Below are 14,523 nucleotides of genomic sequence, written 5' to 3'. Positions count from 1 at the left end.
GGAGGGCTGTTAATAGATCGCTGACATTCATGTCCTAGAATCTAGGAAAGCTCAGGACCAAGTTTATCGAAACCTTCGGGTAGAAACCCTTCTCATATGCTTAGTATGAGGTTGTTCTAAACCATTTGCATGGCCAACGTACTTGTTGATCCTAAATGTTTTAAATGTTGTTTTTTTGTGTGTGTGCGTGTGTGCGTGTGTGCGTGTGTGCGTGTGTGCGTGTGTGTGTGTGTGTGTGTGTGTGTGTGTGTGTGTGTGTGTGTGTGTGTGTGTGTGTGTGTGTGTGTGTGTGTGTGTGTGTGTGTGTGTGTGTGTGTGTGTGCAAATTATATGATGATTTTTAAGGTTGACATTTTATATAAAATTATATATTTATTATGGCTGCCAATCGATTAATCGTGATTAATTGCATTCAACATAAAAGTTGATATATATATATATATATATACACAAACACATATACACTCACCTAAAGGATTATTAGGAACACCATACTAATACTGTGTTTGACCCCCTTTCGCCTTCAGAACTGCCTTAATTCTACGTGGCATTGATTCAACAAGGTGCTGAAAGCATTCTTTAGAAATGTTGGCCCATATTGATAGGATAGCATCTTGCAGTTGATGGAGATTTGTGGGATGCACATCCAGGGCACGAAGCTCCCGTTCCACCACATCCCAAAGATGCTCTATTGGGTTGAGATCTGTACAGATTAGTACAGTGAACTCATTGTCATGTTCAAGAAACCAATTTGAAATGATTCGAGCTTTGTGACATGGTGCATTATCCTGCTGGAAGTAGCCATCAGAGGATGGGTACATGGTGGTCATAAAGGGATGGACATGGTCAGAAACAATGCTCAGGTAGGTCGTGGCATTTAAACGATGCCCAATGGGCACTAAGGGGCCTAAAGTGTGCCAAGAAAACATCCCCCACACCATTACACCACCACCACCAGCCTGCACAGTGGTAACAAGGCATGATGGATCCATGTTCTCATTCTGTCTACGCCAAATTCTGACTCTACCCTCTGAATGTCTCAACAGAAATCGAGACTCATCAGACCAGGCAACATTTTTCCAGTCTTCAACTGTCCAATTTTGGTGAGCTTGTGCAAATTGTAGCCTCTCTTTCCTATTTGTAGTGGAGATGAGTGGTACCCGGTGGGGTCTTCTGCTGTTGTAGCCCATCCGCCTCAAGGTTGTGCGTGTTGTGGCTTCACAAATGCTTTGCTGCATACCTCGGTTGTAACGAGTGGTTATTTCAGTTAAAGTTGCTCTTCTATCAGCTTGAATCAGTCGGCCCATTCTCCTCTGACCTATAGCATCAACAAGGCATTTTCGCCCACAGGACTGCCGCATACATGATGTTTTTCCCTTTTCACACCATTCTTTGTAAACCCTAGAAATGGTTGTGCGTGAAAATCCCAGTAACTGAGCAGATTGTGAAATACTCAGACCGGCCCGTCTGGCACCAACAACCATGCCACGGTCAAAATTGCTTAAATCACCTTTCTTTCCCATTCTGACATTCAGTTTGGAGTTCAGGAGATTGTCTTGACCAGGACCACACCGCTAAATGCATTGAAGCAACTGCCATGTGACTGGTTGATTAGATAATTGCATTAATGAGAAATTGAACAGGTGTTCCTAATAATCCTTTAGGTGAGTGTAGACGTGTATATATACAGTATATACACAAACTTCTTTGTTGGATGTGATTAATTGAAATTAATCGATTTGACAGGAACTAATTATATAGTATATAATGATCGTTTTTTTAAAGACTTTTTATAGTTATTTTTCAGGGGTTTTTTTGTCTATCTCACACAACTTTTGTATGGAAGCTTGTTTCTGTCATGGAATAAATAAAAAAATTAAATAAAAAAATTATAAAAAAAGAGGTAATTTTGACTTACTCTGACTATTTTCTCCAGAACCGTGAGACATAAACTCACAATTTCAAGTTATAAAGTCAAAATTGTGATGGCAATTCTGACATTTTCTCGCAATTACGAGTTTTAAGTTTCACAATTCTAAAAGTGGAAAAGTCAGAATTGCAAGATAAAAAGTCGCAATTACCTTCTTTTTTTTATATACTGTGGCAGAAAAAAAGCTGCCATACTTTTGGTACCTGTAGTGCAGTTAGAGTTTTACAATAGAAAAGAATAGAACTAGAGTCAAACAAGCATTTATGTACAGCGAGACAGTGAGGCTTTCTTTATAAATCTCAATTTTCACTTTCTTTAAAATGTTAATAAAATAAATATAGCTTTGTCCATAAAGAGTTTTTCCAGAATAATGATGTAGTTTACAGTATATTCATTATGTATTCATTATCTTCATTGTCCATGATAATCCCTAACAATGTTTATTTTCCAATATAGACACTTCAATAAATGTTTTTAATCCTTTCAAAAATGTCAATCAGCCAAATAGCAGCTATTAAAATACTTTTTAAACAGAACGCTAAAGTTATAAGTGATAAATAATGAGAATATATATTTTGTGAATAAACCTGATGCTGTTGCTATGGTAACCTCCTCAAATGGGTGCAGCTTTTGTTTGGTACTAGGTGTTCGGGCCTTTGATATCAGGTTAGACCCTCTTCTCATGCAGGGTTACTCTGAACTCCAGGAATCAGTTTGCTCACATGGCTTTGCTGAGTCGGACAGTTTTACCATCTTTCTGCTGCCCGGCACTTTTCGCGGGCAGACCTGGTTGCCATAGCAACCTATTCCTTTTTTTTTTGTGCTGTGACATCGTGGTCACCCCGACAACCGCTCTAGAGCGACAGTCGCCACAACAATGCTGACGTGGTAAACCTGAGAGAGAGAGAGAGAGATCAGCAGAATAAAGCTGTAAATGATGAAATGTGTTGTTGTGTTTAATGGCAGGAGCTTTAATGCACAAAGGTGAATCATTTTGACTTGGGTGAGTATGTAACCACCTAGCAACCACACAGAACACCCTAGTAACCACTTAGCAACACACTATCATTATGGTGGTGCATTTTGCACAGGTAAACGCTACTCCTGTTTCCTTCAGAAAATGTAGTTTTCATATAGTTTGTTCTGATTGATTCTTCTCTCTCTCTCTCTCTCTCTCTCTCTCTCTCTCTCTCTCTCTGTTCAGTTCAGTTCAGTTCAGTTCATCATTATGGAGGAATATCTCCACCCGTCCACAGCTGATCTACCTATCATTTTCACATCTCCTAGCAACAGCTCTTTAAAAAACTAAATATAACACTTGGCAAGGTGTCGCACTAGCGACGTGTGTGTGTGTGTGTGTGTGTGTGTGTGTGTGTGTGTGTGTGTGTGTGTGTGTGTGTGTGTGTGTGTGTGTGTGTGTGTGTGTGTGTGTGTGTGTGAGAGTGAGTGAGTGTGCGTGTGTGTGAGACTGAGTGTGTGTGTGCATATGTGTGTGTCAGTGTGTGTAAGACTGTGTGAGTGAGTGAGTGTGTGTATAAGAGTGAGTGAGTGAGTGAGTGAGTGAGTGAGTGAGTGAGTGAGTGAGTGAGTGAGTGAGTGAGTGAGTGAGTGAGTGAGTGAGTGAGTGAGTGAGTGAGTGAGTGACTGAGTGAGTGACTGAGTGAGTGACTGAGTGAGTGAGTGAGTGTTTGTGTGTATAAGTGTCAGTGAGAGTAGTGAGGGACTGAGTGAGTGTTTGTGTGTATAAGTGTCAGTGAGAGGAGTGAGTGACTGAGTGAGTGTTTGTGTGTATAAGTGTCAGTGAGAGGAGTGAGTGACTGAGTGAGTGTTTGTGTGTATAAGTGTCAGTGAGAGGAGTGAGTGAGTGAGTGAGTGAGTGAGTGAGTGAGTGAGTGAGTGAGTGAGTGAGTGAGTGAGTGAGTGAGTGAGTGAGTGAGTGAGTGAGTGAGTGAGTGAGTGAGTGAGTGAGTGTGTATGTGAGTGAGTGAGTGTTTGTGTGTATGTGAGTGAGTGAGTGTTTGTGTGTATAAGTGTCAGTGAGTGAGTGAGTGAGTGAGTGAGTGAAGTGAGTGAGTGAGTGAGTGAGTGAGTGAGTGAGTGAGTGAGTGAGTGAGTGTTTGTGTGTATGTGAGTGAGTGAGTGAGTGTTTGTGTGTATAAGTGTCAGTGAGAGTGGTGAGTGAGTGAGTGAGTGAGTGAGTGAGTGAGTGAAGGGGGTCGCACCAATGGCGATTCTAGGGGGTGGCCTGGGGTGGCCGGGGCCACCCCTGAAAGCTCATTGGCCACCCCTGTGGCCACCCCAGATCTGATAGGTAGGTCAAGTTCGTCAACACAAGAAACGAGAAATGTTGTCAATCAGTGATGACAGCTGATCAACTGATTTAGGGCCAGTTTCACATTTTTAACTAACACAGTAACGGTCGTACTGAGACTGTGAGAGCTGATTTCTGCTCAGCGGACGTTTGGCCATGCAGGTCAGATGACCCATGAGATAAGAGCACGCGCGCTGCACGGTGCACCTGCTGCTGCTGGTCCGTGAAACAAGAGGACGGTCACACAGTTGCAACAATACAACAACGATAAAAACGCTGGAATCAGTCGATTGAGAGGTATGGTCGGGACCCAACGCAACAGAGTGCGGCACGGGAATATAGATCTGATGGCCGAGTGCGGGCGCGGGCGGTAATGCACTCGTGTGTCGATTCGCGGGAGTCGGGACTCCCGCAAAATAGAATTATCTATAAATTGAACAAATAAAAACGAATAAATTGTCATTCATCTGTTGCACAAAAGCAACAAGAACAACTAAAACAAAATAGAAACGATTTACAGGCCAGAGTCTCTATTTATAACATGTTTGCAGCGTTGAACAATGTAGCCAATCACAGACATATGTGTTGATTTCTTGAACGCAATGGCCAATCAGATGCATTTAAGATAGAATCCCCTCACCACTCAAAATGGACTTTTTGTTCAGTGCTGAATTCTGCATACTGGCAAATCATCTATTATATCAAACAAAGTGTAGATAATATGAAAGATTAATTATGCAGCCAGTTTCATTGATAATAACAGAGATTTGTGAGATGGCGATGAACTGAGATGTCAGCTTTTTAGGAATTATTAAGTGAGAAATCCGTCCTGCGCAGGTCTCTAATGTAGACTTTAAAAACAAACCACTAACATTATATTTACATTAACAGTAGCCTAGGCTGCAATCTAGTGTATGTAAACCTTTTTGCAGATAAACACAAATGCATTTTCGGACAAGTTAATGGCCAAGTTAATTGAGTAAATCATATCCCCCACTATGGCAATTAATAACAGACTATAGTAAACACATTTCCTAAATAGGCCTGTGACTGTATCTTACATTTTATGAAATAGTACCATTATTTAAAAATAAAGTTTGCACTTTGTTACTATTATTAAAATCCTCTATTGTTCATAAGAGTTTAAAGGTTTACATAACATTATTTTATAGTATATATGGCCACCCCACTCTAGTTTTGTGTCCCATCTTGGCCACCCCAGTAAAAATGTCCTGGATACGCCACTGGGTCGCACACCGGACGCGCAGCTCGGCGCCGCGCCGCGCAGCGCCACGTCTTTTAAATTCGAACACATTATTCTCTATGAGAGTACACACACCGGCGGCGCCTTTCGCCGTCTGTCCGCGGCGGCTCAGGAACGTGTTCAAATCCTGCCGCGCCACAGAGCGCCATTTACATAGTTTTATATTAAATTTACATGTATGTGTCTCAAATCGTAGTTAATGTATATACGGACTTCACCCTGTGCTGCAATATACATTTAGTTTTATATTTATTTACAGAAATCAGAAAATTGCTGATGTTATCGGATTTTCAGATGAGAGTTGTCCTAGACGTGGCGCGTCGCGGCGCTGAGCTGCGCGTCCGGTGTGCGGCCGCCTTGAGTGTCAGATGAGTCAGATGCGTCAGATGAAATGGAGTACCATTATTTGTAAAGTGGAAAATATGCAAAAATTTCAGAAAAGTGGAGACTTTGATCTCGTATTGTCTACAAACTGAACGAAACACACACACACACAGTGAGCGTCTCTGGTTACTCCTGAAATAGCACAACAGAATCGACTTCTGAACTTACAATACAGGATTGAGTGTTCAGAAGGAGGTACAACTACATGATTCATATTTTGGATGGTTTTGGTGGATTTTCTTTTCTGAATCAAGATTTTCTCTGTGTCTTATTAAAGCAACAGAAGAAATAACAAAACTTGAGATTTTTGCATTGATCCTTAAAGGTTTCATTCGCAAGCCATTTTACTTCTGCAATGTGATAGACTAATGTCAGTGAAGAAGACGAGCCTGTGAGGGATAGACTCACAGCCTGTACAATGGCACACAGTGGATAAAGTCACATGATATTCACAACTTACAATTGTAAAGGTTTTGTCTGCTGATTTTTTTTTTTCCTTTTTTTTTCGTAAATATGTTTCTTTGGCTGGAAAATCAGTATGTTAATGTTCTTCTATCCCTCACAGCCTCATTTTCATTCCTGTCAAAAGTTAAATAATATGCTACCCTGACTAATGTCTATTTCAGAGTAAAACAGAATATTCACTCAGGAGAAAAAAAAAAAAGTAAGACAGAGAAATTACTTCAGGAATTGATTGGTTCATATAAAGAGTCTCTATTTTAGAGGGGTTTGGAGAAAATTTTGATTGTTACCCAGACTAACTTTTTTCTTCTTCTTTGGAATAATGTGTAATGATAGACTGTGCACAAAATATAAATAACATAAATTAATAATAAAAATGAATGAAATGATAGCCTGTTTTCACAATCCAGCTCAATCACAGTGGATTAACTCAAGTCCTGTATGAATATTGTTTCACACATCACATTACGTTGACTGCTCAGTGACTGCATGTTTGATCCTCTGCATTTCAACCTTGAAATTAAACCGCAGTCGTTGTCACGAATCTCGATTAAAACAGCTTGCGTTTAGACGTCGCCAGTGGCATTGTTCTGTTCCAAAAAAGCTCTCTTGTTCTGGTAAAATGCTATTTCGGGACGTAAAATAACATTTGGATGAAGCCCTGGTTTGCCGAGTGAAAAACTTTTAAAGTCTTACATCAGTCTGGAGGGGCCATGAATATTTGATGATGCAAAGCAAAACATTTGAGCTTCGCTTATAAAAAAAAGCTTGACATTTGGCTTGACGGTTGTGATAGTGACTGTTAAGTCATCATTACCCAAACAAACGTCCCGTACCTGCCGCCTCTCAGTCCTCAGAGACATCCACAGCTGCCCTGTCAGTGAGAGTTTCTTTATCTGCTGCTGTGGTTATCATTGACAGACCCCTGCAGGGACCGCGTCTCCCAGCATGCCTCTCTCCGGGGACCGCGTCTCCCAGCATGCCTCTCTCTGGGGACCGCGTCTCCCAGCATGCCTCTCTCTGGGGACAGGGGTCGTGTGACAGCTCTGAAGAGAGACTGAGAACTGAGACCCACAGCTGAGAGCACGTGAGAGAGATTCTACATGAGCTTTCTTCACAATCAGACAAAACCTTTCATCTGTATTATTTACTACTACTTCTCTATTTTTAGTGAGCGTTCGTTCATGCTCTGCTCACAGGTCAGCGCTGTTGCATCATGCCTTCTTATCTGTGTAGCTAGAGAAACAGAACTGCGATTGATGATCTAATGAAATAGTCTTTATGTGGTTTTTGTGGGTTTTAAGAATGAAAATTCGATCATCATGTAATCACCCACATGCCATTCAAACCTGTATGATTTTGTCTTCTGGAAAGCAGATTTGAGATTTTTCATGCAATGAAAGAGATTGTGGACTGAGGCAGTTGAGCTGCAAAAATGACAAAAAAGGACAAGTATCAAATTACGTTCAAATAAGAGTCCGTAAGATTGTTTGCCGTTTCTGAAAGGCGTCTCGCCAAGACTGCATTTACTCGATCAGCAATACAGTAATATTGTGAAAATATTATTACAATTTCTTTATTTTAAGATGTAATTTATTCCTGTGATCAAAGCTGAATTTTCAGCATCATTACTCCAGTCTTCAGTGTCACATGATCCTTCAGAAATCATTTTAATATGATGATTTGATGCTCAAGAAACATTTCTGATTATTATCAATGTTGAAAACAGTTGTGCTGCTTCATATTTTGGGAGAAAACGTGATTTCAGAAATAGAACAGTGGAAATAGAAATAATTGATAACATTGTAAATGGCTTTACTTTCAATTTAATGCATAATTTCTGAATAAATATTTAGTATTTTAGCAGAAAAAGTATTAATATCTTTCAAAAAAAAACTTTAGCGTATATATATATATATATATATATATATATATATATATATATATATATATATATATATATGTATATATTTAATTGGTATATTTTTTGTGAGTTTTCATTAAGTATCTTTTCACAGCTGTGCTGTACATTTAGGAAAGTTCTTGACTTCTTATGCTCATTCGCATCCAAAAAATTGGAAATATATTTCTCCTGAAATGATGCTTCATTTTTCTGAATCATACTGTTATCACAAAAGCCAAACTTTATATTAAAGAGATGTTTCATATCTGATGGTATTGGTTTTTCAGGACCTGTGTGCTCTCTGTCTTTTAGATGCTGGCAGGTTTTTTTACACTATGTTGCACATTTCAAGATGTTACAGTGAAAACCTCATTCACTGTAATAAGAGATCAGGTTCATATTGTTTTTTGTTTTTAAATCACAGTGTGTAATGAGTGTTCTGTGTATACTTGCGTCTGTTGGCTTCATGAGCCTTTTGAAGGCAAAGTTTGCATTAGATGAAAGATTATGTTGTTTTGAATGGAGAGTTTGAGGTTTGAACTTGTCTCTCTCTCTCTCTCTCTCTCTCTCTCTCTCTCTCTCTCTCTCCAGATGTTGTGGTTAACGGTAAGCCGTGTGACTGTGACGTGGTGGCCGACTGCAGGGTCGGAGACGCTGTGCCGTTAGAGGTGAAACTGACCAACCGCAGCAAGAGCACCGTCGGGCCGTTCTCTCTGACCGTCGTCCCGTTCCAAGACTATCAGAATGGAGTCCAAAACTACGACCTGCATGATGCCGTCACTTTCATCGGCTCCAACACCTTCTACATCGACACGGTGAGCCAGTGACACACACTGAAAAACACACAGCAGCAGGACGCTGTTTGCACATCTGGTTGTTCTTTATTAGTAGTATTTTCTAGATAAGAGTAATAGTAAAGTCATCAAAAAGTTTGGGAATTATGTAAAGACCAGTATACTACTAATAAAATACTACTTATAATAATAATGAAATACTAATAATATTACACATATCATTTATTTAATTAATTTGTTTGTTTGTACAATATAATTACAAGCAATAGAAATGTTGTTGAGATCATGAGAAGAAGAATTATATATATATATAATTTGTAGATATCAATACATTAATATTTCTTTGGTAGTAAAGCTATTACTATTACCACCATCACTACTACTAATAGTAATTAATAATTTATTATAATTCTTATTTATTGTAACAAATAAATAGTTATTATTATAGTATTAGTCCAGTTTCCAACTAAACATAAAGTCTGTGGAAAGTAGACTGAATCCCAACTAAAATAACAAACTGACTGAGTGATCTGAGCCTTTTTTCTCTGAGGCCAGAAACAGGATAAATGCAGTCCAGACTGGCTTCTTTTTCACTCTGTTCACTGTTTTGTCCAGTTAAAGATGAGTTTGGTTCTTTGTGTTCAGACTTGGCATGTTCGGTTCAATTAAAACAAACCCTGGAGCGATTGCTCTGTTAGTGCGGTTCATTTGAATAAGTGTGAAAGCTGCCATCCGAACCCTGGCGTTCATATTTCAGTCGAACCGCACCAGAGTTTGTTTGGGAGCGGACCGAGACCCAACTTATCAGCAACCAGGTTGTGAACATATCCCCATGACTTCAGGTTCTGTATCTTTAGGTTCGGTGTAAAAAATGCCAATGTGAACGCTATGCGGATCAGAACTTAATGTTTTTGTTTGTTTTTTGTCCGGACCAAACAAACCAAGCGAACCGAAATACAAGTGTGAACACACCCTTAAAATCAGAGTTTGGTTCTTTTAACTCTTTCCCCGCCATTGATGGAACTTTCCATGTTTTCACTGTTATACTGTAGGGGGCGCTATGACACATCTTCTGAAAGAGTACTGAATATCATGATCAAAACACAGGAGAAGAAGAAGCAGAAACAAGCGATATTGTATGTAATCATATGCAAATGTGAAATAGCGCGAGCATCAGCATTAAACAACATATCAATCAAAACTGCCTAACGTTACTGAATGAAATGTCGACCCAGGACGAGCTGTAGGACTGTGAGGCATTAAGGGTGTTGATGGACTCGATCTGCTCCATCTGAATATGATCCAGATGTAGTCTTTGATAGAAATAAGATTTTTGAATTTTTTTGCTCAAAATTTAGCTTTTTTTTATAAAACTTACCCACATTCAAGTGTTGATAAAAAAAAGAATGCATGAAGCTAGAATAAAACAGGTTTTTATTTTGTTGTCTAAAGGCAAAGGGTCTGTTCTTTCTTTTGATACACTGCATGTTCAGATATTCATACCACAACATATTCTGGGGGCAATGAAACTTTTGTGAAAATGGTCAAAACTTTTGCCGTTTTTTTTTTTTTTTTTTTTTGCTGGCGGGGAAAGAGTTAAAAAGGACAGACTGTCTTTGTTTCTGTATGACCCTGACAGGACGAGGAGTGTGTAGGAAACAGAGGTGTGTGGTACTGCTGTTGGCAGTGATGAAGTCAGCAGGTGTGTGTGAGCAGTGATGCAGGTGTGTGTTCTCATCCTCAGGTGAACCCCACGGAGAACTCAGTGTGTGTGGGAGCCCTGCTCTTCTTATACACCGGTGATTTCTATCTGAACATCAAGTTTCAAGACGACAGCACGAGCCGCGACCTGCCGCCCGCCTGGTTCTGTCTGCCCAGCGTCCACATCAAAGCCCAGGAGCCAATCGAAGCAGCCGCCTGAACTGGTGAACTCTGACCTTTGACCTGACAGACTCAGTAGGCTCCTGAACAGGGGAGAAATCTGCCGTTGTCTAAAGCACCTCTGAGCTGATCTAGATAGAACAAGTGCAGTACCAGTGTATAAAGCTTTTAGAGCTTGGAGATTCAATTTCAATTTCAGTTCATGCCAAATCCTCCACTTTCCGATCAGTTTGACGGTTCTGAACCCATCATGCTCGTTCTGCTCTTTAGAGACTGGATGAAGAACACTTTTCAGCTAACCACTAAGTGAAAACATCAAAGGAGATCTCTCAGTTTGTTCCTGAATCGTTCTCTTTAAGTGATCATGACTGCAAAGAAATGTAAAATGTGCTAGATTGCTCAACAACATCATGTTTTCAATGCAGGAATCTGATGGAAACATCTCCAGCTCATATTTCAGCTCGCATAACAAGAAATTATATTTAGCTGAAGCCTATTTTTACAACTTTTGTTTTGCCTTACGAATGACAATTAAGCACATTTTTGTCTAGTCTCATTACTGTAATGCGTTCGCTCGGGACTTTTTATTTATTAGTTTGTATTACTCTAAATCATAAATGGTGAATAATTAAAATGCTTTAAATATACATACACATAATTAGTTGGAGGGGAAATGTTCTTAATTGTCATGAAAATATTGTCACAATTTCAAAAACTCTTAATGGGTAAAACAGGTTTCTCTTTTTCTTAATGCAAAGCATAATTTAATTTCCTTCTTTTGATTTTTAGCTGAAATATGACCTGGACATGTTCTCGGCAGGTTTTGCAGGGGTTCACATTAATAATGCATGTAAATATGAGTTATGTCTGTCACAGTATTTTCATGTATGAATCTATACAGCTGTAAGGACATTTGGATTTTGGAGTTTTTCTTGGGTTGATGCATAAATATTTTTTTGTGACCCACGGCTTTGATTCATGTTTATGTAACTATGAAATTGGTTTCTTTAATGTGTTTGCTCCTCAATCTGATGTCTATTAAGCTGATGATTTTAATCAATCTAAGGGTACGATGTACTAAAAACGTAGAAAAGATTTTGACTTCACTTTTTTCACATAGAGACAACAAAGTTGTCTAAATGATTCCCGTTTGCACGGATCCGTGAAAATGACTAAAAACGTTGTATTATTCATGCCAGGCCAGTAGTTGGCGATGACACTTTGTAAAGAAACACTACGCGCCTATAGACTGGTATGCGTATGATACAGGGGGGCAGGGTTTCATATTATTTTGAAGTTTCCCCGGGCGCCGCCATTGGCTAGCGGACCATCACCTGCTGTTAGCATCCCATTGACTCCCATTCATTTTGGCGTCACTTTGACAGCGAATAACTTTACATCTGAGGCGTTTAAAGACTCCATTTGTCCATTATTTATTTCCAAAGAAACACGAAAATGTATAAAAGGCTCCATTACCTTGTATCTTACGTTATGGCCCCGTAGAAGCAGTTTTTGTAAAAATAGGCTAACGATTGCGTCATAACCACGCGACTCTCTGTCGCACAGTAGAGAGATTACCGTATGGACGGGAGGAGAAGCTTGCGCGCAATCGGAGGGACGTGGAGACAAAATGACAAAGTAATTAATCAGAATACTTGGCAAAAGTTTCTCCTGCTTCTAGCTCATGGACATCTCCGTCTCTGCAAGTTTCGGAAGGGAATGATTCAGATTTCTCTTGGCACAGCTGCTAGTAGATAGACGGGTTGCTCACGTCACATCTATGTCGTCAAGCTCAGTTTGAGTCTGCGCAGTACGCTCGACCATCAGGAAGTTAGTGCTTCTATTTGACTTCACTTGTCTCCGTTGAATCCAATGGGGTCGCTGTGTCCAGTTTATATACTGTCTATGGTATGATACCATGATACCTACGTATGCGTATGATGTCACCATTTTTGTAGTTTACATGGAGATGAAAGCGGTACCGTTTTCAAAAACTTGCACTTTGAAACACGTTTTCAAAAGTTTGCGTTTTTAGGCCCCCAAAATGCTCTTGTCGTGTCAATGAATGGCCAAAACGCATGAAGGGATTTCAGTTTTTAGTTAAAACGGTGTTGTGTAAACGGCACCTAAGATTCTAAGCTAAAGATTTGATATGTTGATCTCACACTTCATTGCAATTATATACTAATTAGATAAAATATTGATTAAATGTTAATGAAAAAATCTAAAATCTAATCAAAATATAGTGGTTTGAAGAATTGTTCAGTACTTCAGAATTAACGTCTTCTATGTGTTTCGAAAACCTATTAAATGCAAAAAAGACCCAGACTTAAGATTGAACTTGAGCACAACAGGATCTGAATATGTTAAACCAAAAGCACATTTCACCTCATAATATTCCAGAAACTGAGGTGATTTTCCTTAGGTGAGCGTTTTAGCAACCGATGATTGCCAGAGATGTGTTATTAATGCTTTTATTGTGGTGTGGTCCAGCGATGATAATGCAAGAGGCGGTAGAGATGCTCTACATTATGTGCTATAATCGTAAGTGATTGCAGATGCAGTAATTCAATTAGCTTTAAACGTCCACTCAGGGATTCCACTGCGGAGATGTTTCAAAAGCCATCGGAACAAACTGTCTTAAATCACAGAATCATTACCATGAACAGGTCATTTGCTTTATTCACACATTATTCATATAAAGGTTTAGATTATTATATCAGATTATATATATTACAGTATAGTAATTTATGTACAACACTCAGGTATACTATACATATATATATATATATATATATATATATATATATATATATATATATATATATATATATATATATATATATATATATATATATATGAAGAGTTCAGATGCAAAATCCTCTAAGTGCCATCTGAAATTTTATAAAGCTTGTATATTTAAGTTAAGTAATTTCACTTAAATGACAATTAATAGGTAATTTGCATTGTCATTTAAGTGAAATTATTGAACTTAAATATACAAGCTTTATAAAAATGATAATTCTAGAAGAAAATTTCAGATGGAACTTAGAGGCTTTTGCATCTGAACTCTTCATATATATATATATATATATATATATATATATATATACACACACACACACACACACACACACACACATAAATTACATGCTTTTTTGGGGCAGTGCATAATGGGTCAAACACAAGTAAATTGACGAGCGCAAACCTTAGTAAATCGCGTTGCATTCATTTAAGGGTTACTGGGTCTTACTCTCCTCCTCCCTTTTCAGCACTAATTTTTCACTGCTTGTCTTTAGTAAATCCTGACAGTAGTTTTTTAACGCTAAAGGTTAGTAAATCTATTAGTAAATCTGACCCAAAGTATCCTGCAGTGAATAAATTATTCATTTACAGTAAATAATAGGCAATACAATTATATTTAAAAATATTATTTGCTTTTAGTATTTAACAAAAAATAAATATTAAATTAAATTAAAGCTGCAGTCCGTAGTTTTTTTTAGAAACGCCATCTTCTGTTCGAAATCTGCAATTGCAGTGTTTCGCGGCATTATCATCTTTCCGTGGGTTGTGCCTCGGCTCGGCACAGCGCAG

General features: G+C 38.7%; 1 protein-coding gene across 1 annotated transcript in view; it reads left to right on the top strand.

The window, feature by feature from the left end:
• The window catches only part of trappc9 (trafficking protein particle complex subunit 9), a 225,794-nt gene extending 213,903 nt beyond the window's left edge, over positions 1-11,891 (top strand). The window contains exons 22-23 of the mRNA XM_082186163.1: positions 8,846-9,069; positions 10,793-11,891. Coding sequence (XP_082042289.1) covers positions 8,846-9,069; positions 10,793-10,969 — 401 coding nt within the window. The 3' untranslated portion in view covers positions 10,970-11,891. The remainder of the gene's footprint in view (positions 1-8,845; positions 9,070-10,792) is intronic.
• Positions 11,892-14,523: the final 2,632 nt, after the last annotated feature.

The sequence above is a fragment of the Leuciscus leuciscus genome (assembly GCF_965113295.1).
Source record: "Leuciscus leuciscus genome assembly, chromosome: 12".
In the NCBI taxonomy this organism is placed as follows: domain Eukaryota; kingdom Metazoa; phylum Chordata; class Actinopteri; order Cypriniformes; family Leuciscidae; genus Leuciscus; species Leuciscus leuciscus.
This window is presented reverse-complemented; position numbering and strand designations above follow the sequence as displayed.